This window comes from Egretta garzetta, unplaced genomic scaffold, assembly GCF_000687185.1.
Source record: "Egretta garzetta isolate BGI_Z169 unplaced genomic scaffold, ASM68718v1 scaffold369, whole genome shotgun sequence".
NCBI lineage: Eukaryota > Metazoa > Chordata > Aves > Pelecaniformes > Ardeidae > Egretta > Egretta garzetta.
Window position 1 is genome coordinate 2,124,731 of NW_009260837.1, and position 25,359 is coordinate 2,150,089.

The window sequence follows — 25,359 nt, forward strand, 5'->3', positions numbered from 1 at the left end:
AGAGAAAGTTTTTTTTTTTTTTTTTTTTTTTTTTTTTTTTTTAAAAATCATGGCAATGCAGTGTTGTGGCCAGTTCTCAGCCAGACAAATTAATCCATGCAAAATTACCCCCCACCAATTATTTTTAATAACAAGCTTTGCAATAGTAAGATGTAAATGAAACAAGAAAAACATCCAGGGATGAGGGATTTAGCCTGTAACTGAAGTATCTCATTATGCCTCAGATTTCCTGGCATTGTATCTTGTTTGTTTCCTACACAAGTTTTAATGAAGAATTCTTAAAAATATAAATCAGTAAAGTCTGTAACGCAGAGAAAGTCTGTAAGCTTCACAGGCTGTGCCACATGCAGACCAGAAGGTACTGCACAGCTTTTCAGCAGCGAGGCATCCCACAGCACTTGTTATGCCGTGTGTGTAACCTTCAACGCCTTACAGACAGACTACCCTGGCACATCCAGGGAGGTGTACGTTCACATTTTCTTGTTTGTAAAAGAGAGATAACTTGTATCAGACAGCGTAGGAATCGGTCTAAAGGTTAGGACTAAAACTTGGACGTCTGCAAGGTGCTGTTCATACAATTAATTTGAATTTGGAATCAGGTTTAAAATGTAATTTGTGTACTAAGAGTGGACATTTTTTACTATACTGCTTTTTCAAGAGAAATCGGAATTTGAAATGTACATGCCCTTTTTTTAGCATAAGCCCTATTTACAAAGAAATTGAAATGCTGTTCTGTTTTCCCTTGTACTTGCATTTTAAGATCCCAGGAACTCTCAGAAGCACACAGCGGGACTTCTGTCACTGAGTAAGGCCCTTAACTCAGTGTCTCCCCATGTCAGTTGAGTGTCTCAGTTCCCATGACAAACAATGGAGATTTAGTCAACACGGAACTATTCAGCTTAACCCAACCTTACTTTTGATCAGCTAAACGGCTCTTGAGGCTCTGCTGCCTACAGCCACGACACAGGCGCCCAATGGATTTGCAAGCCCTCCCCTGCCACCTTCCGTTAGGTGGGCAGCGACAGCCCGGCCTTTCCAGCCATACTCCATCACTGTGTCTCAGCCCCGGCCCGGCGAGGTCTTCTACAGAGAGCTTATCGCTAAAACTAACATGGAAGTAGCAACTAAATGCCCACTAGTCCAACACGACTCTGGCCACTCTCAGGGCCCCTCATAGCTGGCACATGGTACAGATTTTCACAGTTTAGCAGCATTCCAGATTTTTAACCGGCCACTGCAACGTGGTATTCCAAACTTGCTGTCTTGGACAAATGCCACTGTTCTCAAATAAACCCATTTTCTTTACACCACTGCAGAGAATACACTGGTTTAAGCACGCAAAGTTAGGGAAAACACTTTTGCCACATGCCCCTGTAAATGAAAACACCATGTGCGCTTAAACCAAAATAAAAATTAACAATTACTATATACAGTATCAAGTGAAATCTATTAAAATAAAGATGGAGGTATTTTTAAAAATTATTCAGCAGAGAATAAAGAGCTATGTTCTTGCAACAGTATTCATTTTCAACCAGACCGGGCTGTTCAGAGGGTAACAGTCTAGTGTTGCATACAGACAAACCTATTATATAGGATGTTTGATTAACCTTCTTATTCCTTTTTTCTCCATGGACTTACTGTTTTCAACAGTCACTTAAACTACCTTTAATAGTGGGTTTAAGTCCTAAGTGATTATAGAATATTTAAATTAATCCACATATATTGTTCAAGAGCTGGTTCTTACTGTTTTCAGCTCTTATTAATATCCATCATTATTTTTACAGTAATATAAAACTAGTCATTTGTCAACCTGTGAACCGGGCAATTGCATCAGAGGATGAAGCAAAGGCCAAGGTTAAGGGCAATACTGACGACAGAGGGCGTCACCTACCGTGACTGGAAGACTAGACGCAAGCAGCTCGCCTGCTGTTAAGTAAATACTCTCTTAATGGCACAGATCTAAACCAGACAGGCAGTGAAGACAGAGGTGAACGGACACTGAGGCAGCAGCTGTGCTGCAGGCCAAGGACAAATTGAACTCGGTTCAACCTAGCTCACTTGAGCATCAGCTGCAAGGATACCATGGCAGCAACTCATTCGCATCACCCCAGACCAGGACTGGTGAAGTATTCGGGGCGCCTGGTCCGTGACGAGCTTCGTGGTGCTGCAGTTTACTCACTGCAGTTACCAAGCCACGTGTGTGTGTGTGTGTGTGACCGCTGTGCAGGAGGGGAAAGGGTCACACAAACTGCACACAGTTTATTTTACTGTATACGTACGTATACACCTGAAGGGAATTTACTGCAGTGTCGTTTGCTTGTAACGGGATTTCAGATGACTTTCTTGCCTGGGCAATACAAGACAACTCTTTCTTCACCTAAATGAAAGGTTACTTCCACGATCTAAAAACCTCAGAAAATCTTAGTTGTAGGGGAAAGGAGGATTTCCTTCTTTTAATTCCTGTGGGTCACCTATTCTGCCAATACCGATCTCCTTTTCAGTGGCCAATAAAGCTAAACCTACCCCTCCCGCTCTCCCCAAAGTTCTGATATATTTCTGTGAATAACAAAAAGGATAAAGTCCTGTTTAAAAACCCCACGCTCTTTCATACTTTTAATCCTTGCAGTGAGTGAAACAGAAAGGCCAGAAGTCAATCCCTCCATTTAGACAAGAGGCAAGCTTTCTGCAAGAAGTACGTTTTGAGGAGAAAGGGCAGCACTGAGGGACATTAGAACCTGAAAGAGTCATGGGGTAGAGAATGAGAGCACAAGATGGAAATGACACACTGTATGGTCTGTTAGATCCTTGTCCTGCATGCAACAAAGTATGCAATTGAGTGAGCAGCAGAAGAGAAGGTAGCAGAGACTTAACCAGATGGATGATGTGAAATGTTAGAGAGGAACAAGAACTCCATTTCCTCCCCAGAATAATCACCTCTGAGAAGAAAAATGGAAAGGAGGTAGATGTGGCCGGTGTGGCAAGCAAAATGAACATTATTACAATCAATTTTGGACACACTGCAAAGCGAAATTATTGCAAAGAGAAAAAGGAAAGTACCCCTCATCAGGGAAGGGCTTGGAACACGAGACAAAGTATTTGAAATTGTTGTCACAGTGAGAACAGACAAGAGCTTAAATAGCCATAATTCCTGCTTTCTCCCCTCACTTTCCTTTATGAAATCTTTCAAGTGCAACACTGAAAAAGGGTGACAGCGGACAGAATAAAATTAGAGATACAGCTCCTTCCCTTCCACTGGCTCCTGAAAAAAGCCCCTGCATATTCAAAGGGATGTGCTGCCTTCCCGACTTCTTCATTCCTCTCCCTCCAATCTGATCTCTACACTTCTTATCTCTCAACACTCTTCTGATATCCATTCCCCATCTCATCCTCTCCTTGCCACTCCTTCCCCAGCAGCTGGGGATCCCGGGGAAGGAGGGGAACACCTAAGCATTCAAGGAAGTGCAACCTCAAAGACTACAGAAGATACCCGTCACTTCTGCTTTGCTGACTTGCTCTTCTGCGTACTGCTGGTTCTGAAGTCAGCATTTCCAAAGAGAAATGAGGTGTTCAGGCAGAGTTTTGGAGGGACTAAGAAACTGGTGGAAAATGCATCTGGCAGGGACCAGAACATTTCCTCTTCTCTTACTAATGTTTTACTCTATGGATTCCCCCAAGCTGGCTGGGCTATAAAAGGACTGTGATACTGCCAGTTTCAACAGAAACAGGGTTGGAAAAAATAAGATGCGTATTTAATTATCAAGTCAGTAGAGTATACGCATTTCACACTTTAAATACAGGCTAGTTCTATAGTTGGTTAATAAGCCAAAGCAGTGGGGGGAAAAAAAATTTGGAATGCTACTTGGAATGTTCCCAGAGTTACTCTAATAAAAACAGTGATATTTACAGGCTGGGATATCTGAGGAATATCTAAACTAGCTTTGCAAACAGATCAACTTTAAGCAAACTGACTGCTGATTTGAGGAAACAGACCAACCCTCCCCTGAACGCTGTCTTTCTCCGCAGTCCAAAGAGCTTCTTCAATTCTAACAGCTGTTCTATTATATATCCACATACTTATCCCACCACCACCCCCCCAGCCAAGAAAAAAAAAAAGCCACTCAAAAGTAGTTTAAGCCAGTTCTGGCAGTATTAGTAAATAAGCAATCTTGCTGTCAAAACAAGTTACAAATTTTCAAGCTGCATTCTTTAAAACCCCAGAATCAAAGCAGCAGAAGATAAACTGAACAAGGCTCAAACTGTGATTAACTGTGGCACACAGTGAGTTTGAAGTGACATGCAAGGGAAAAAAAAAGGCAAGAAAATGAAAGAAGATACAAACTGAGATTTAGAGACCAGCTTTACGTCCATAGTTTGGATTCTTGAAATTGTTAATAGGGCTCTTGTATATTGGATTTTCTTGCTGAAGTAAAAGAAATGGTCAATGTCGAATAATTCAACAGGAAAAAAAGAAGAGTAACATTCTCAACTACCACCAAAAAAAAAATCATGGTATATGTAAAGAAAAGTATCAGTAGTATTTTTTTCCAGCACAGAATTAATTAATTTTCTTAAATAAAAACAAAAGACTTCCTGGGAGATTTTAAAAAATTATTCTCTCATCAACATATGTGGGTGTTGACTTCCACAGAAATGTAGCGAAGGGGTTTTGAGTAGCAGATTCCTGAAACTTCCCAGAGGCAGCAACCCTACAGCCTGTGTAAAACCATAGGCTTGCTTTTCTGGCATACTTTTCCATTGACAACGGGTTGGGAAGATTTCAACAAACCAATACCAGCCATGATTTTGTGACCAGTTATTGAAGTCTCCCACCTAAACCTGTATGAGCATTTACAAGATCTCTTTCATAAATGTAAAATTTTCTTCTTCAGTTTATACAAAAGTGACTCATCTTCTAATAAACATTTTAGTAGTATGTTGTAAAGTGTGGTAGAACTGCAGAGCTGAACTGTTTGTCACCACCGCGTTTTCTCTCTGAGATTTTATTTTAACTGAAGTTACCACCTGCATTTCTAGCCCAAGAAGTACTTCTCAAAGAGGGCTGAGTTTTGTTTTTGTTGTTGGTTGGGGTTGGTTTTTTTTTTGGCTAGTGGTAACACATAACATGTTTTAAAGTCAGCTTAAAATAAGGATATTTCTGTTCCTCCATAGGCCAAAAGGCAGGAATACAATTCGAAATATTTAAGGCATGCGAACAAAAACCTTCTATTCTTCCTCAACTTCTGTAGCTTTTACACAGATAAAAGCCTCTTCACTTACCGCATCCCACTTGGCATTCATCTTCTCCTTTTCAAATTTAGCAAATTCTCTTCTGTCATGAATGATCATTAGTAGTTTCCAAATCAATAATAATGCAAGTCCAATAAGAACAATTCCAGCAACCACACCAGCTACGATGGGAATGATGTCAGGGCCGCTGGGGCATTCTAGGGAACAAAGCGAGGGAAGCATGATTTTACAAAATAGTAAAGGTAATGCATATCCAGATGCTTTTAAAATTTTATTTTGTACTGAAGCCAGTATTATGAAAATCAGAGATATGCCAATACCGTTTTCCTTTCAAATAATGGAAGTTTTGGAATGCGTACTTCCTGTAACATTCCAGCTTATTTTTATCCTTCTAATTTGTGTTTAATCTTAGCAATAGAAAATTCATGTTCTGATGATAAAGTCTACATGCTGCTAACCCCTTAAGCTGTTCATCTAGAGTATTAGAGTAAAATAACTAGCAACTGTATTTTATACATGCATGAGTTCCAAGTCAAAGGGATAAACCAGCAGTACAAACACAGGTTAGCAACACAGTCCCCACATACTCTATCAACAGCATTACAGAAAAGGGGTGTTCCTCATTTTAACCCCGAAGGCTGCTATTGTTAGTAGCTACTATATAGAGATAACAAATAGCTTTGCTTCTGAGACATACTTTTTTTAGGGTATTTCCTCATCTTGGGAATTGAACCCTGCTGAAATAAAATTTAAAAAAAAAAAAAAGGCACATCTGCTTCGGATAAAAATACCGTGTACTTTCAAAATAAGTGAATTAAGTGTTTGAAAAAGTGTTTGCAAAATTATTTAAGGTGACCAACACAGAAATAAGAATCCTCCAAAATAAAACCCAACTCTTCTCTTAATAATCACAAACTGAACAAGGGCTTTTGCAGACCTCCAAGCACAGACTGAAGGAGTCAGAAGCAAATAAATGCAACTCCTGTGCTGTCAATAGGAACACTGCTTCCCCCCAAACTGCAGACTCTTAATCTTGGTAGCTGCCTCTGCAGGAGTGAGGGAAGTGGGAAGGGACATGGCAGGAATTCCTCGGGAACCAGTAAGGAACAAGTACCAGCTCCACCGAATACAACTCTCCTGATCAGAGCTCGTTCCTTTCAGCACTTGTATGGTACAAAATTAAGGTGCCTCCGGGTGCATGAAGGCTTGATTCAGCTCTTAACTGAGGCAACAGAAGTTTATTCATGAAGAAAAGGTCAGACCCCAAAAGTGTAGGCCATGTGTTGACTTGTCTTAAAAGACAACAGGGCTCAAGGTCCTCCTCTATATTTTGGAATACATTTTTAGATAATTTAAAACATTCCAACTTGAAGTGGTATTTATTCTAAGAGACACTAAGCACTGAAGCGATGACCACCCAAATGATCAATTCTGAAAATTCCTTGAGTAGAATACAGCACAAAACCTTTCAACACACAAGTAAGGTGTGTGTTTTGTATCAGGCTTATAAAAATCAGGACACCACACATTGCTAATGTACAAATGCAGAAGTTTTGCACTGTTAGATGCAATATCCAGTGATTCAAACTAACAATATTTGGTAAATAAATGGTAAATTACTGATCGAGCTATAGAATTGTTCCCTCTTTTTCGTATGAGAAGATTGAACAAAATCAAGAATGGTTGACTATTAAGGTTAACTAAGCAAAAAGCTTTTCAGATCTATTCTTGAAGGTACCTCAGTTAAGTAGAAGCAAAGGCTTCCAGCATGAAATAATTTAAGCAGTTTGCATCACAGTACACAATTCCGTGGTGTTTTTTTTTGTCTAAGACTGGTCCCATATTATTAAGAAAACGAAAAGGAAAAAAGCAACAAACCCCCACAGACACCATTGTTTCTAACAAGTAGCACAAGCCCAGTCAAAAAAAAAAAATTATCATAATTTAGATAGCTAGGACTTGCTACAGGACAAGTAAAAGAAGCCTGCGAAGTATGTCAAGTAGAAACATGAAATTCTTTAACAAATATAAATATCTGATTGACTTCTTATTTTTAAAAAACATACCCTGTTTCTGTCCGCCTAAAGGTTTTAAAAAACTAGAGCTAGAGAGACTTACGTTTTTCTAGAGCCACTCAAGTTCCAGACATCCACAACTCTCACTCAGGCAATAGGTACCTATTTCCAAATGCATCCAACTCATGCAAATCAACCAGTGCTACTTTGAAGTACGCAACTGCATGAATTAACAACAAAAATGAAGGGAGAGTAGGCAACATCATGCTCATACCTGGGGTCTCTACCACGTGGACATTGGCTTCACCATTTGAGTTGACAGAGTACGTGAAGTAGAACCAGCAGTCATCAACATCCTTCTCTTTGCAGTGAGACAATGGATCGGGCTGTCCGGGCTGCGGCAGCTTGTCTCGACTTTCTACCTGTGTCATGTTGAAATGCATACATTCCTGAGAACATGTTTCCTTCTTTTCTCCCTTATTGAAAGCACGACATTGAACACAGTCCCTGTGGAAGTACAAATCAGAAGCAATGCTTTTCAATATATTCACAAAAGATTCCTAGCATTTAATCTAAAGAAACGTAAAGGAGAAAACACGGGAAAAAACCCCAACAAAACCAACCCTTTTGCCACAAAGGCCAGGAAAAAAATAAAGCAAGACACAGCTTTTTACCAGCCAGAACATTTATGTACCTTGTAATTAACAACCCCCCCCTTTAATAAATTCTTCTTTCCCTGGATGACCCACAAGCTTCAAGGACAGAAAGTAAAAATTACCTAAATGTCTGAAAGGAAATAAGGTTAAAACTTTCTCAACACCTCCACCTGGAAAACTAATACTCTCAGAGAAGGCAGTGTAGGAACAGAATACTTATGGTGAAACAGTATCTGAGAGGCAGACAAGTTAAAAAGAACAAACTGAGTGACAAGCTTTGCAGTAGGATTTTACTCCGAATAACTCACTGAAAAAAGCAGACTGAGCAGGATTTTTGTACTAAAAAGACTGTGCTGAGAGAAAACCTTGAAGTCAGCTGCACAAAGCCAGGAATCAGCTCAGCCACTAATCATAAACTTATTTCAAAGTTTCCATGCAGAAAATGCTTGGTTTCCAAAAACATGGATTTTCAAGGGCAGGGATGCAAATTTCATTGGCCCCCACAAATCTAGGTTTAGTTTTTGACTGTCAGTATAGTTTGACTTTTTCAATAGTGTTTCAGAATAAAAGTTTTAAGCAAAAACTTGGCTGATTCTGAACCATTCTGGAAATTGCACAGTATACATATGCTTTTGTTACATTAATTTCAAAAGGTCAAGATGATGGGGCTTTACAGCCTGTCATGTTATAGACCTATGTTCCCGCCAGCTCTGCAGAAGGCTGGCTGTTGATAATCATACGTGAAGCAGGGGAAAGCTGTAGCCTGGCCAAGTCAGTCTGAATGGTTGAAACTGATTTAACATAATGTACATGTTTCTGTGCCCAACGAAAAACAGCAGGGAAAGAATTTAAGAAACAGCCTACCTGGAAGCAATCAAAATACTATATTAATAATGTTTTGCTTTTAACTATCGATTCTGACCCAACAACTTTTACTCTCTAAGGGGATGGTATGATACGATGTCCCTACATTTCAGGGTAGAATAAAGCACAGGATCAAAAGCCTCATTTTAAAAATTCTGCACATGCAAATATCACAAACTCAAATGCATAGAAGCTTGGACCTGGTTTTCTAGGTACTTACTTGTGCTCTGCACAGACACCGAGGCAAGTCTGACACATTTCACATGTGGGGCCTTGGAATTTGGGATCTGTACAATTACAGGTCCCACATTCGCATGTTCCTCTTCCATTGCAAATCTGCCCGTTAGATGCCATACATGGCAAAATATCCAAAGAACAATCGCACGCGCTGCCAGTGAAGTTGGGGAAACACTCGCACACTCGGCATTTGCAGATACCATTTCCTGTGCATTGAAAAGATATTTCAGTGAAATGAAGTCTAACATAACATTTGTGACAGTAAGAAATAGATGTTCACCCTCTCAGCATAGATACAGGGAAAAGAAGACCCCAGTGTAGCGATAATGAAGACACTAATGAATTAAGAGCTAAATATAAATTTTAGCTCCTTGAAAAACTACTTACAGGCGTTCCTCCTCTTTTCCCATTCTCCTACATTTGGATTTCCTTTCATAAACAAAATAAGACTAGGGAAACTGCTCAAGAACAGCATAATGTGATGGCTGTATCTCCTGGGTGGAGAGCATTACAGCACTGCTTCAGTTCACAATTTTATACATAATATAGATGAATTGATCATTACTGTCTTCGTATCTATCACTATGTAACTTTATAAAGCAACACCTAAAAAGGTGAGGAATGCAGTAATTCAGACTTCACAACACAGAGAAATACAACACCTTTGGCTCCCTAGAACACCACCATTCAGCTGCTGTACTTCTGACCTCATCCACCCAACCAAACTTTATGTTCCTCCTACTCCCTACATGGGAAACACGATACAGGTATTTACAGAAGGGTGATTTGGATTAAATGGAAAGATCTTTGGCTACAACTATCCTTCTCCACTGAGAAGAAAGTGTTTAGGTCAATACTTATCTGTCACCATATATTCTGGAACACCACCACCACCGCTCCCTATCCTTTGTGGAGCTGGTGAGCAATAGGTGTATTCTGAGCAAATCAGACAGCTGAGGTATTCTCCTAATTCAGTTAAAGCTTAGTGGCTTCTCTGCTTTATTTTTGTATCTCAGTCAAAGTTGAGGTAGTAGTTACACTCCTATCGGGTACTTCCATGTGCAAAGCAGCCTAGGGAAGTTACAGGACAAAAATACATGCAGCAAAATAATTTAGACTCTGGCTGCTAGAGGATTTTCTAAATTGCTTTTCATTTGGGGAATTAACTGCCATAAGTCTTGTTTCAAGCACTTAAGGTGTTTTTCTGGATCTTGCATGTTCTAATCTTCACTTACCTTTCAGAATAGTCTCAAGATAGCATCTCACTGGTATCTTGTCAAGCACTCACTATTACAAGTAAGCTGAGGTCATTATCTCTTTTTACTGATGCAGTGCTTACACTGAGCCAGTATAACATAATCTCAGGCCAGTTGTCTCAGCATTCTTTACTATAATACCTGAGGGTAATTCTGTAATAAACAGCAGAAGTCAAGTTCACTTTACACCCTTCTTGGTGCTGTGATTCAAGGAAGGCGAGATGTGTATTAACACACTGATCACAGACAGCTGCTTTATTAACAGACATTTTCAATCACTAAATCTATGGATATTCTCTTCTCTTGTTATCAAGTAGCTACGTTCTATAAACTAAGCATCAATACTCTACAGGGTAGTGTTGACAGACTTGTAAACTGCTGGCCAGTTTTGCCTGCAGAAAACACTGAAGTGGTTTCTCACCTCCACAAATCAAACCATTTGATCGATCACAGTTGAAGTTATCACATTCACAGTATTTGCCAGAATACACTTCATTGGTGTTTTCTCTTTTCTTGCATACACATTGTCCACAGATGCATTCTCCATTGTTACTGCATATTTCTGTACTGTTCTCCCTCCTGCAGTAAGCATCCATATCCTCACTATTTACTTCATCTGTACTACATTCACATAGTCTTCCAATACGTCCTTCGTTACATCTGCAAGGTAAAATCATGACTGAAAATATAAACTTAATTAAAAGTCATACAATAAAAAGATTGCAAAAATAGCACAAAGAACGGGAGTGAAAGTGACTATTCCCTCAAGGCATATTGCGAGTTAAACTTCAGACGAGATTTCCAGCTGACATCTACGTAGCCATTCTTGAAGCTGCAGGAGCAAACGGGACTGAATTGCTCCTATGCTGATTACTCATTCCAGGTGAGAAACTAGGTGTCACCACCTCTAACTAAATTGCCACATAACCGCTATTAAACCCTCTCTCACGTGACAGAACAATAATTATTTTTAAGTGCCAGTGACTGTTCACTGTAGTTGCTGCCATCTTTCAGTGAAAAGACTTCCCATGAGCAGCAATTACGCAGGAGAGTAAATGATCTGCAGAGCTGCTGAGCAGAGATCTTCGGGGATCAGCACTTCTCGTTATCAAGGTTAAAATATCGATGAACAAATGGAGGTTGTTCTTGTTCCCAGCAGTGATTGACGAACTGTTGTGGGGCTTCAATCAGAGACAATGCTTCCATCAGGAAACTGCTATTGTTGCAAAAGGAAAAGGCTGTTCTTACTCATGGGCCTGTTCTCCCCTGTGTGAAACCATGGGGACACCAGTGACAGCAATACCAAGCTTAATAACTCTTTCTATCTATCACAGATTAATCCCATTCTTTTTGTTCCATAAATCTATAGTTTTTCTGTATTACATGGACCTCAAAATTAAATAAAGACACAGAAAAAGCAGTAAGACCTGTATCATTAAAAGGACTGACTCAAGGCCAATTCGAATTCCAACTTGTACCATAGTGCCAGTCTAATGATCAATACTATGATTTCCAGCATATGGATTATTTGCAGAGATAAGACAGCATGTCACAATAACCTAAAAGAAAGAGGTCTGTGACAGTAATTCTTGTCCTTTCACTTAAAAAACACCAAAACAAAACAATCCCTAATTAGAGAATACAAAGGTCTTGTTGAGGTCTTGCTCATATTTCCCTTTTGAAAAAAGATGTCTATTTACCTGCATGCACCACATTCAAATGTTCCGTTTCCTTCGTGGCAGGCTGGACTGTTAGGTTCTCCCTCACTTTGACACTGACATTCACAGATGAACTGGAGTTGAATTTCCACTTCTTCAGTGAATCCCAGTGGTTTAATTTTAATTGTTTCATTTTGTCCTTTCTTTGGACATTCATTAGCTGTTACATTAATCTCAAACTTAACCTGCAAAGAAAAATAAACGGAGTGCCACATTAATAAAAGGAGTTTTTTTCTGTACTATTAAAAAAATACCGCGTGTTGGACATTTTAAATGAATATTTGAGTAGCAGCACATATATATAGTCTAAGTTACCTCATCTCCAATTGAAATGTTAGAACATTTCCGTCCATCTTCTTGTGTGTCATTCACTCCATTCTTGCAGAAAGACTTATAACTGATCGTCACTCCTTTTGGCAGTTTACTGTTTTCCAGGATAACCTCTGAAGAAAGGGACTAAACCAATAGTTATTAGCTAACTTCGAACTAAGTCACATAAGCATTTTGCTACGCACAGCCTAAGCACCAACCCCATGGGCACACTGGAATTATGTAAATTCCAACATGCTGAGAAACCCCAGCCCAGGGCTGCCCACAGTCACGCCATGGTGAGCCCCTCTCACAGCTGAACCCTGTTACGCAGGGTCAGGGCAGGTCTCCACAGATGTCAGAGGCACTTGTTTGCCCCGTGTACTCCAAAGGAGAAATGGATCTCATTTACACAACACAGCTGTGAAGAAAATATTTTGAGGCCAAACCCAGGAGTCCCTGAGGTTGATGGAGACATTTTCTTTGGGGTCAAGAGGTTGCAAAATGGCCCTTTTCACTTCCACATGGAAGGAAGGCAAGAACTGAAGATGCTGAAGAAAAAGTGTGGGTTTTGGTTGTGGACTTTTATTTTTTAAAAGGGAAAACATGGATGATAAAACACAATTACAAAGAAGTTAAGTGGCTTTTAGAGCGTCTTTCTAGTCATCTAACCTCTTATTGCCGTAGTGTCTCAACATCCAATATGGCTTTACTGCAATGTCAGTATATTTAGAGTTTAGTATATTTCCTTCCTATTTTGTAGGAAAAAAAATGAAATCCACCTTGGAGTATCTGCCTGAAAAACTGATAATAACTTAGAAGCAAGAAAAATTACTACAAACCAAACAAAACCTGAACTTACATTGTATGCATCAATGATTAGCTGAATCACATTGCTGGAGTTTGAAGACAATGTTCCCACTGCTGATTTTGGTATCAGATTTTTCAATTCCTTTCAAAAGTAAAAGGAAAATTACAGTTTTAAACCAAAGCATAATTTGTACTATAAATATCTGCATGGTGATACAATGCTTTAGTGGATTAACTAGTCAAAATCAAATACTTCAAAAACCAAGGCTACAGTGTTGCCAGTGATCTTCACGAGTTTTGAGGTTATGCACAGCACTACCAACGTAAACCAATATCCAGCCTTTTCTTCTTTGCATTTTCAGGTTACATTTTCTAATAGAATACCAAGTTCTTATCTTGTACAAGTTGATCACATACATTGTCAAGATCTTAAAGAACCACCATGCTTCTGGTGCATTAAAGATAGGCAGATAAAAGATGATTTCCAACGAAAATGAAAAAAACTCACAACTTGAATATAGTTAAAAAAACTCCACCCAAATGTTCTTGCTAGGTTAAAACGTGGAAAAACATGCATCTCCTTTACACAGTCATTTCCTATTTCACAATCACATCCAGTAGTTTAGTTAATTTTAAACATCAGGAATATAAATAGACCACCAAAGGACAAAATACGTTCTTTCATAAGTGTGTCTCTTGATTCAGCGTCCACACCCCCCTCAGCTATTTTGCTGTAAAAATGTTCATAAAAATCAGCACTGCAAGTATGTTCTCTACTTCCTCCTGCCTATAAAGTATGAAGAAGGGCAAGGAGGAGGGGGCACTTTCTCCCTGGAAATTACACACGCACTCAGTATCAATTTGAACAGGTAAAAAAGGCTTAAAAATAAAAACATGAGTAGCAAAATATTGCTTCCACAATCACGTACTTCCATAATTATTTTAATTTCAAATCAAACAATTTTAATGACTTCACAGCAAGTCTGAGTCAGTCGTAGTACTTGCAGGGAAAATAAGTACAGAGACCAGAAATGTGTTATTTATCTTTACCTTATAAACTGCCTGAAACTCTTCAGTAACAGCAAAGATTGTCTGAATATTGTTCTCACTAAGTTTCTGTACCAGATGAGCAATAGAGGGATAATCCTATAAAAATCAAGCATAAAATGCAATTCAAATTTGGGACACATTGCTAGAAAACAATCAGAAAGACTTTGACATCATAAATACAAATCACTTTTAGAAACATACATAAGACTTCTACCTAGCCAGCTTACGTCACAGTTCTGAAGCAAAACAACCTCTGAAAACAAACATGCATTGCAAAGAGTCCATATATGCCCCATGAAGATAGGTGTTTTTTCACAATAACATTATCGTATTGCCTGCCACTTGAAGTCTCCAGGTTAAATCCCTAATCTCAATGTTCTCAGAAAATTACCTTCTGTAGTTTTCCATATGACTTATCTCAGTGAAAACCACTACCTTTTGCACTGTTTCATAAAGAAAAGATGAAATAAAACTGAATTAATTTTTAGGTTTTCATTGAACAATACTCATTTCACTTTAGGAACATATGAACACACAAACTTTGTAAAGCTTATCGTGTGTACCCCATTCAGTAAATGTCTTTCTTTTCCCCTGGAGTCTGAGATCTACCTATCAATAAACCATAAAGGCAGTGCCGTTAAGCATGCTTTTACCATAAACTTTGATCACAAAATTTCAAGTAGCCTTAAAAAAATAACTGGCCAAGGAGCTATTTTACAGTATTTTTACAGTAGTAAAATACTTCTGAACACCAGGACTAGCAGAATGATAAAATAATGGGACAGAGCCACCAGTTTGCCAGTGGACAAGCAGGATTATTAGTTATCAAAAAGGTTAAAAATCCAACAACACAAATCACAGTGTGAAAGTTGCCATTTCTTGAAATTTTCCAATTACGACTGGATTAATTCTTGTACATTTGCTTCAGTTAAGCTTAAGTCACTTGATGCAATACAGAGGTAAATGGGTCAAGTTCCAAAGATGTAGCAGCCTGAACCTATACCAAATGACCTAATAAGGTTTTTTTTGAGTTTAAGCATCACAAAATACTAATTTCCCTAGAAGATGATGTAAAGACTTACGTAATAGTGGCTCATTGTATACATATCATTTTCCAGATGACATTTCCCATCATTTGGTAAAACAATTCCACCAAGTTTACCATCTCCTGCAAAGTGAAATCCAGCATCCGTGGAAAACACCAACAGTCTTGTAACATTTCTCCAGCCAATTCGTTCCTTGGGAAATGAACAAATGGATTTTTGGTATTTTACATTGATTTATTTTATAGCATTGATGACCAACACTTGAGAGATAAATGCATGAAAAAGTAGACAGACTTAGGAGAAGCCATACTGCAGAAGTGTCACCCTGGAGATCATATTGTTCACTCAAACCTTAAAAGCACTTGCATTTAATTACATGTCTGCTCCAAAACATCTGCTGCAGGTTTTTCACCAAAGGCAAGAAACATTCTTTTCGAGATGTACTTTGGTCTGTTCAGTTCTCACTAGAGTATCTGAAGAGAGGCAGAATTTTAGAAACGGGGCACGTCTTTAAAGCCAAGTCCACTTCTACGTCACTACCATGCGGCCCAAGCACAGAGGGCAATGATAGTGTGCAGAGCACTGCTGTGATCTGGAACTGGAAGATTATGGCTTGCCCAGTGTTAGGCTCTGAAGAATCATCAGGCTTTGCCAATCTAGTACAGATTTGTACCCAGAATAGTGCTTGCCAGAGGACTGCCCTTTTTCACTGTCCCACAAGCATCCTGGCCTACAACTGCAGGGCCTAATTCTGTAACTTGCCCTTTCCTATTTTTTTAAATTCTTCAACTGAGTTGAAGCCCTAGTTAATTTAAAGAGAGAAGACCATCTAAAAGTGTCACATAAATACCAGTTACCATCAAAAATAAAAAAAAACACAACAAAAAATCCCTAGACATCTTATGATTAGCACTGCACTTTTAAAACAAGATGCCAGATTGTTTCAGAAAGTCCTCATCCATTGATCAACAGCTAAACCAATATGGTAACAAAGCAATAAACTCGGATATCACTTTTTTGGGAGTCCATGTTGTACAGGTGCATAGAATGGCCTGTCAGATTATGGAAACGTCAAAGAAGATGCAGTGATGTAGATCAGATCTTCAGAAATTAACAATAACCAGGTTTCCATCTACTTCTGAGAAGGTAGTAGAAGTTACAATTCAAACTATTCTGAAACAACAACTACAATAAGCATATAAAACTTTGAAATAATTAGAGAATAGTTGCTTACTCAGGATTCATACACTTTTGAGCAGAATTTGACTCTTCTTTTGCAGCAAACTTTAAAAACTTTGTCTTTGGAATGCATCTATCTGCTGTGAACATGACCTCTAATCAACGCTTTCACATTTCCCAGTTTCATTTGCTCACTAGAGGCGAGACAAAAGACAAATGCATGTATCCATGCAGTCTGCCTAGCCTATCTTGTCTTGCTAGCTTGAGATGTTCAAATGTCAACACCATAAAACACTAAGGCTGTATTCAGACAATGTCATTTAATAGAACAGTAAAGAAAACTAATACACACTTACCCCACAAACTGCAACCTGCATTATTGCATCAAATCCACCTTCAGGAGAATCTAAATTCCCAGAAATGTGCTGTTTACCTACAAGTTCATTGAATCTATTTCCTTCGCTGGTAAGGCTCAGCACATTTTTATAGCTAAATGGACTTGTACAGTTCTGGTCACCTGTACAAGGATTTCTGAGTTTGGCTGGTGTCGTACTTATATACGGCATCACAGTTTTCTCCACAAAAGAACCAAAGCCTAAGACAGAACAATAAAACCCCTGTAAGTTCAAGATGGAAGTCTCTTATTTATATTATGACACAATAGAATGCAAATGCATTATAGCCAAACTGACGTCAGAAATAGCTCTCATACTTTTTTTACATTCCACTTTCTCCATCAACACCAAGTATTCATGTTCCTCAACAGGTCGTACGTATTAGAATAATACAGTAGAGTAATACTGCTGATTTTAAAAAAAAAATTTACTCTTAATACATAATCATGTGAAAAACATCAGGGAGGAAACTTGAATTTTTTTTTTTTTTAGAATAGGCAAATCTTTCTTACCAATTCGAAAGTCTGAAGTTATTTTTTCCATTTCTTCCATCAGAGCCGTTCCAAGATTTTTCACATTCTCTAAATCATCTTTCATAGAATAAGACAGGTCCATAAGATAATAAAGGTCAATGGGGTAGTCTTCAGCTCTCTTAAATTTTAATGAAAATGTTTGGGGTTCCCCTGTTTCAGAGATTAAACAACAAATAAGAGACCATTAAAAATTCCACAACTGCACTGGCAAGAAAAACACCTTTTTAAAGTAAGTCTTTGAAATACTGATGGAGGTTTCGAACTAGAGGCGAGTGATTTTTTTTTTTTCTGTTAACTGAAAAGCTTAACATCAAATTACAATGAAAAACATTTCAAGAGGTATTTCTTTGAAATGGCCAACTTCATATTTCCAAGGTATTCTATCTCCCCATAGAAAATACTAGCCTGCCAAAAATCAAGCCTCTCTTAGTTGCTGCAATTTTAAATCTTCACATTTGCAATAATTTTAACAAGGTTCCTGTAAGATGCAATAGCACAAATTTTCAATATCTATTTGCATCCAAGATGACTCCAAAAATTTGCAGGGTTTAGCTTAAAAAAACCCGACACATTGTTTAATAGGTTTATAAAAGAAAAATTAGTTCTGGACAGAATACTTCAAGTTACTTTGCGTCAAATGCAGGCTGAGAGAACAGAAATGGAGGTAAGAGAATGGCAAGTTATATTTGTTGCAATTCTAAGCCCAGACCCTGAGTTTTGCCAACAGAAGTGTTTAGTCTCACTCTGATGTTGAAAGACACTGGCAGAAGAACTGCACGCCCCCACCCCAGAAAAATGGAAAAGTGTTCTTTTGCCTACTATATATGAAATTAGGAATAAAGTTACAAGTTTTTTCCCCCTTACCCCCTCAGTCACTGAAGTTAAATGGTGATAATGATGCTGCTTAAGTCTGCTTAATAATTAGCAAACATATACTTAATATGAGCAAAATTAGCAAACTGGGGAAACCATTAGATGGGCAAAGTGAACAGAATATGGATCACGCAGCTATGCAGCATGGTTTTCACAAAGAAAACCCCACCCCAACCCCAAACCCCGAACAACAACAACCCCAAAACCCCAAAAACCAAAAAACCCACACACACCCCAAACAAAACCAAACCCTAAAAGCTTTAGATTTTCCTTAGCTACTGTTTAAGAGAGCGTATACAGAAAGCAAGTATCCCCCTCTGCAAGCACACAGCCCCTCATCAGAGAGCTTAGGACAAAGAGAAGTGCTTATAAACAGAGTAATAATCTTTTGGGTAATTAGCTTCTGGTTGTCCAGGTTCCTCATATGTTCTGATGAAGACACTTCTGTATCAGACGGACAATAATTTGGTTTGAAGCTGAAAAAGGGTCACATTAGAAATAAACAGGGGCAACACCAAAACTGCAAAATAACTCATTCTTTTTGTCTCCTCTCTTCCTCATGCTAAGCTTCTTCAGATCATCTGGCATTTAAGGCAATCACTATGAGGCAGCTGGCCCCAAGTAGAGGTTCTTATTCCAGGTAAATACAAGGTAGCTGTTGAATGCGTCTGCAGTACCTAGGAACTCTCCTTAAGGACTATTTCCATGATGCTCACTCAGGTACTGTATGAGCTACTAGCCTGTTTTGCCCACCCCCTCTATTTGAATGAAATAAAGTTTTCTTCAGGGTCTGCAAGTGGTACACAACTACTTTGTTCTCATTACTGTAGTCCTCTGTCTACATCTTTAGCCTCTGGGAAGTATTTTACGTAGCATCCAAAAATCTTGCCGCATAACTACAAACCCATTCATTTCAGACACTCTGACTTGAGGCAACAGCACTACTTCAAGGAAAAGGAAATGCTCTCAGAACTTCTCTAAGTTTTTGCACACTCCTCTACTTTCATTCTAAGATGACACACTGTACAAAATCAGCTACAAAATACCAAGAACAAAACAATTCACCTTCCTGATTATGTAGCAATTCATGTCGTATCTATTTTCTCACAAATTCTATTCGGAACAAGTGATAACATGGAACTTTTCATAAAAATCAAATGGTATTCAGAGAATCAGAACGCTTGGGGCTGCCCTGAATGGCTCTACTACCATTCAGGTTATCTGAACAATAGTAGTTTCTGTAACAAAACGGCTACACATTCAAAACAAAAAATGCAGATGCGGTAGTGACAGAAAAATCATCCGAAGACCAGAATGAAACTCTTCTTACCAACTCTTAGTTTCAGTACTAATTTTTGTGGCTGGATCTGTGTAATGGCCTCTGGTTTCAGCTTCTCTTTGTGTGCACCACCTATCTTACGATTTGTTACTTCTTTGTCTTCAAGCACCTGTTTGCTACCTCTGGGATTTTCTATGTCTTCCATAGGACAGCCTTTACTCTTTAGTGCTGCCAAGTCATCACATCGGGCAGATGTTGGTTCCCCTTCTTGCAAAAAGTCCTAGAAAACACAGGCAAAAAAGCATCAAGTTTACAGTGATCTGCAATTTGTTGTACTCTACCCACAACAACACTTTTTACAATGACTCCAATTTTTTTTCTTTTTAAAGTTCAGTAATAAAACACACAGTCCTGAAATGTTAGTAGGATGTTAAATTCTACTAAATAAATCAGTAACTACTGTTTAGTCTGGGAGTTTGCATCTACTTATACTTACCTGTTTATAAGCTGTAAGCAAGATGAAGTGAAAAAAGCTCTCATCTTCATGTAGTTGTCAATAACGTGAACCTATTTGTACAGCCTACTTGGAAACTACCCTCCCTTTTAACTTTTTTTTTTTTTTAAAAGGCTTTAATTAAAGATTATGTAAGCATACCTTGGTACTCCACAACAAAATAATGGCAATATGCTGACAGAGCAGGGGAAAGACAGATGACAACTCTTTTATTTTGGGGAAATCCAATTTGAAAGTAAGATCCATAAGCAAAACCAATATGTAACTTCTTTCTGAACAACAAATTACCACTACTTCAAACCTAAAGAAAGCTCTAACCTCAAATATGAATAAATAAGGCTTCTAATCGAGAAACTCGTCAATTCTGATTTCTTTTCCCCCAAAATATGCATAAAAATGAGTATTTTCTTAAAGCTTGTCATTTCTTGATGACTACGACCTACAACAAATCTGACAGCTGAAGTCCAAATTTTAAGTTAGTGAGTTTAATAAAATGTTTAAAGTTTATAAGGTGGTTTGGGGGATCATAAGTAGGTGCTATATAGAAATGAATATGCATTATCATCTTCTGTCAAGAAACAGGAAAATTTCCAGGTTTTCTTTAACAAACTGAAGAGCAGCTGTAGAACACGTTTTCTTCTGTTTCTAACCTGAAGACACTTCAGCACATACTGGTTAAGTCACACAATTCAAGATTATCTTACATTTTGCATTTCCTGATTGTAATTTTTAATTACATAAGAAAGCACTTGGTTTATGTTTCCTATTGAAACAAATAACCCACCACACAATCCAATCTTCTACCCCCCCAAGTCTACCAACCACAGAAAACTAAAATTTGAACATCTTTCTTTTATAGGAGAAAACCTTCAATCTCTTCCCCTACTCCACCTATGTCTGTCTAAAATTACCTCTTACTCTAATGTCACTGTCAAAGAATATAATTAAGCATACCCAGACAGATTCCATGCTGGAATGATTTTAAATAACTGAGACAAGTGTATACAGACCCTACAGGCTATGATTTAGAAAAGTAGAAGTAAATACATTGTGAAAAGCAATTCTACTCAAACCAGGACATCAGGAAAATCATACTATCTGAATTTTCAAGTACAAATAAATACCAAATTGAAGAGCTACAGGAAACTATTATTAATAACAACAGGCATTTCTATACATTTAAAGTATTTACTAAAGTTTGAAACCAAGGGAGAAAAAACAAACCTTAAAAAGAAGTTTGCAACACTTACTGTTTTTTTACACCAACCACAGTTTGGTCCTGCTTGTATACATTCTCCACATGATTTTGCATTAGCTTTTATGCAGTCACTTCCACCTAGGAAAGAATACAAATCAGTCAATTTATAAAAAGGTGCTAACAACAGTAGAATTTTAGCTTGTTTCATTCTGGATTTGTAAACTAAGTTTTAACTACAAACAGTTTATTAACATGAGGTACGATTGACATATTGCCATTAGCACTTGTCTAACAATGATATATTTATCTACATAAATAACTGCTAAATATATATACTTTTAAAGCAACATTAAACTACTGTAATGACATCAAGTGACTTACCTTGCTGAGCAAATCCATTCCAAACCAAGCAATAGAGGACACCAGCCCATGTGAGCAATTTTAAATTAATCTGAAATACATAATCAGAAGACCAAGTTGTATGATTTATTGTAACAATAAACAAAAAAAAAGAAGGTTGCATAGAAATACAAACGTTTCAGAGGAGACAAGGAACATGGAGCAGATGCAAATCAAGTGATCTTAGTTGTACCAACCGGATGGACAGTTTTGCTCTAATACAACCACATTTGTGGGCTAAACTTTGTATTTAGAAGACATCAAACAGTGTAGCTTCTTAAATTATTTTTAAATACTCTATGTTAGGCAAACCAGCAAGCTATGGGAAATTTGGGAATGCTGTTCAGTTGGGGTGGGGAAGAAACCAACCAATCTATTTACATCTTAATAGATTAATAAAATATTTATGCTCTGAATGTTATCAGAGAGAGACTTCTAAATAAAGGTACCACAGAAATACAAGATGAAAATAGAGCTTCTCTATTCAAGTCTCTGTTTTAAGATAAACTTCAAGGCCCCTTCCAAAATATTTTCCTTGGAATCTTCAAAGGGCGTTTTACAGCCTAACTTCGCACCTTATACTCCCAAACTAGAAATTTCCTCTCATAATATGTAACACAAATCATCCCTGATATAAACTCAGCCCCTTTTTTCTTCTTTAGACAACAGAGAACTAATGGGTACCATCTTTACTAAAGAAAAAAACCACTCTACCCTTTGCCCAGTGCTATAAATCTTAATGAAAGCCTAGCAGAATACATACAAACTGTATAATCTATATGCTTTATGAGACAAGATTTGAACGCTTATAAACCACAATTTAAGGTTACTGACTTGTCATTTTCCCTAACCATTAGTGAGACTTCATTTAGTGCTCCAGAATTAGGATTACGTTCTGTAAATAAGTTTCAAATAGACCATTTTTTTCTAAATTTTCTTCTACTGTAGTAGCAGGTAGTCAGCCAGGGTCAGTTGTCACATCTTTAAAATTTTGGTACTACTTCAAATTCCATTTCTCTCGTATTCATTTTAAGAATTCTGAGAACTTGGACACGGGCTACCAATTTCCTTGGTCATCCTAAAATGTTATTGGTAATTAAAGCCTTTCCAGTCATCCTGGAAACATCGATATTCTTAATACCTTTTTGTTCTAAAAAATATCTTGCAACACAGCCAAGGAAAAGTGAATTTGGCAGTGTCTTTTAAAATGAACCTGTCATTTTCCAGAAGATGTACTATTATTCACATAAATTAGCAGCAAAGTGAGCAATGCTTAAATATGCTCAGCAGCTGAGCTTTGGTTTTCCCACACTTATTTAGGGTCATTCATAATTGTTACTTTGCACACCCAGCCAAATCTAACGGGGAAGGGATAGCTGCTCTAAAATCTGGTGGAGAATGTTTCAAACAGAAGCCAGCCCTTTGTTAACAAATTGTATCCAACAACAGTATTATATGGTTCATATTTTTCTGATAAATCACTTTGGCCCACTCTTCAGTGGCTGCTGTAGCCAGAGGGTGTGGGGGAGTTTAGACATAGGAGAATTAAGAGAATTTGCCGCGAAATGGCTTTGCTGGATGTTATACATAAGCACCTAAGAAATTACTGATTAAAAAAAGAAAGAAAAAATTGAACTGTGAATTATACCTTACTTTTGAGCATTACTTGTTGCACATACCTACCTCCAATTTTTCCCTCTGCCCATCACTGCAGAGGTCATCAGTCCTTCATTTGTGAAAACTCTTTTAAGAACACACTTTTATTAAGCCCCCCCTACAAGCAATCACCTAAATCAAACCTGCACAACCACGAACCTTGATCAGAGGGGAAACGTGACCCCAAAAATGCGAGTAGGTTTAAGACAGATGAAGGAACTGAGTCAAGGCTAGAGAAAGAGGGACGGTTAGATGGTGTAGGAGCACACCTATCAGGCTAGGAGTCTGGTGGGTAAAGCTGTACCCGGTTGCTCAACTTCTAGGTTCCTTCTTTTCTGGTTTTACGGTAGGTATGTTCTGTATTTAACAAACCTTACTTCCCACAAATGAAGGGATATTTTGTTACTCTAGAAGAGCTTTTGTTTTAACTACAGCCCGGAACAGGGTGGGCTTTCAATACGAAAAAAACCCTAAGCTGCTGGCACCAGTTTAGTACTGTCTTTTCTGTTAGCCAAAACGAGAAAATTATAAACAGTTCACCTTTTTAGGGCAGACAAGCAGCGGATGCACAGCAAGCCCATGCAGACTATATAAATAAGTCAGCAAAGATGTGACACAGTGCTAAAACTATGACTAAGACCATTAGGAAGAGAAATGTTCCTGTGGAAATGCATCTGCATGATGAATGTAGTTCTGGGCACAGATTCCCCGTAAAGTTAACAAGGAAAATGTCCTCTTCCATATATGGCTAAGCCAATGCCTCTCCGCAAGCCAGCCGCCAGCTCCCTTCCTTTACCTCCACTGCTTAACAGCTTTTCCATCTGCTGAGTTTTTCCAAAACTCGAGTAAAGATTTGCTAATTTGGATTCAATTCTGATTGTTCAATGCAAGCCAAGCGACGCACGTCCTCAGCCTCCAAACCTCCTCCTAACCGCTGCAGCAGCCTGGTCACAACAGTGGCAAACGCGTTCTCCTGCAAGTCCCCGGCTCGTACTGTGGATTGCCCTGTTGCAGATTTTTCTGTCCAGGGAATAAACCAAAACAAATAATGCCTAACTACACTAGACAGCCAAAGGAAGCCTTTGGAAACCATCGGTGGAGCCGGAACTAAACCCCGTGTCATTATTCAACCACAGACGACGGGAACAGAAAAGAACCCATTGTTACAAGAAATAAATTAATTTTTTTTGCGCAACATTTACATATTTTCTATTGTACTTGTTCTCCCTTTTCCAATTAACTCATTGAAAAATATCCCAGAATCCTTGAAAAAGTGGGGGTTTTTTCCCCCCTCTGAAAAAAAGCAGCTCAAAGCTTACAAAAGGTAAGCTTGCCAAGAAGTGAAATTTCTTTAACAACTATATCACCAACTGGATCCTTTTTAAAAGGCTGCAAATGGTGTGCTGTTGAAAAAGTGATTTAAAAATTATATCCACACATTTGTGAACCGTACTCTATTTTTGTTAAATATTTTAGGAAGACAAACATGGACATAACCTTGAATGTTTGGACTCGGTGCTTTCCAAGTTTTTTTTTTGCTAACTGTCTCTACAAACAGTAATGCTTGAAGAGAATTTTTTCCTCTACAAAGCCAGCTTTCATGGAAATCTCTGGAGCTTCTAATTTGAAATGAGAGACTCATTAAGTGACAACAGGAAAAAGAAAGGATTATTTCTCCATAGTGAGACTAATTTTGAATTTGCAAATCAAGTATTTAGCATCTTTGTATTCTGCTAATCACCATGATATTCAGAAATCAAGTCTACTACTCCACAGCACTAACACCTTTTGCAGCTTTTAAAATTTATTTATTAGAACAGCAATAGCAGCTGTGCAGAAAATTAACTGGGCAAATGGGATCAAGAAAAAAGGGTAAGAGTTATAGAAACACTGATTTCTTTGAAACGAGGTATCGATGGTTATGCTGCTCTCCTCTCACCACTCTTTAGCTCAGCATTTCACCCCCCCGACTCAGGCCACAGTTTATACCAATATTAAGGCAATGTTAGCAACAAGCCATTAGGGCACTCAGTATTGTTCCACCCAGCCGAGCAGCTCCTCATCTGACCCAGTATTCTGGCATCCACCAAGTCAATGCCAAGCAAAGGAAAACGCTACAAGGCAT

The 25,359-nt window shown here is 38.3% G+C and overlaps 1 protein-coding gene across 2 annotated transcripts in view; it reads right to left on the reverse strand.

Annotated features, from left to right (window-relative positions):
* Positions 1-21,628, reverse strand: part of ITGB1 (integrin subunit beta 1) — a 25,550-nt gene extending 3,922 nt beyond the window's left edge. Inside the window, exons 1-15 of one of the 2 annotated variants that reach the window (XM_035902415.1) lie at positions 21,561-21,628; positions 21,232-21,317; positions 19,519-19,747; positions 17,295-17,465; positions 16,744-16,982; positions 15,245-15,400; positions 14,163-14,258; positions 13,165-13,254; positions 12,309-12,449; positions 11,976-12,178; positions 10,697-10,935; positions 9,003-9,225; positions 7,537-7,769; positions 5,278-5,444; positions 4,112-4,420 (exon numbers count right to left, since the gene is read on the reverse strand). In XM_035902415.1, the coding sequence (XP_035758308.1) occupies positions 4,346-4,420; positions 5,278-5,444; positions 7,537-7,769; positions 9,003-9,225; positions 10,697-10,935; positions 11,976-12,178; positions 12,309-12,449; positions 13,165-13,254; positions 14,163-14,258; positions 15,245-15,400; positions 16,744-16,982; positions 17,295-17,465; positions 19,519-19,672 (2,187 nt within the window). In that variant the 5' untranslated portion in view covers positions 19,673-19,747; positions 21,232-21,317; positions 21,561-21,628 and the 3' untranslated portion in view covers positions 4,112-4,345. Of the gene's footprint in view, positions 1-4,111; positions 4,421-5,277; positions 5,445-7,536; positions 7,770-9,002; positions 9,226-10,696; positions 10,936-11,975; positions 12,179-12,308; positions 12,450-13,164; positions 13,255-14,162; positions 14,259-15,244; positions 15,401-16,743; positions 16,983-17,294; positions 17,466-19,518; positions 19,748-21,231; positions 21,318-21,560 lie in introns of those variants that run through there. The other variant, XM_009647028.2, reaches the window with a different exon arrangement.
* Positions 21,629-25,359: the final 3,731 nt, after the last annotated feature.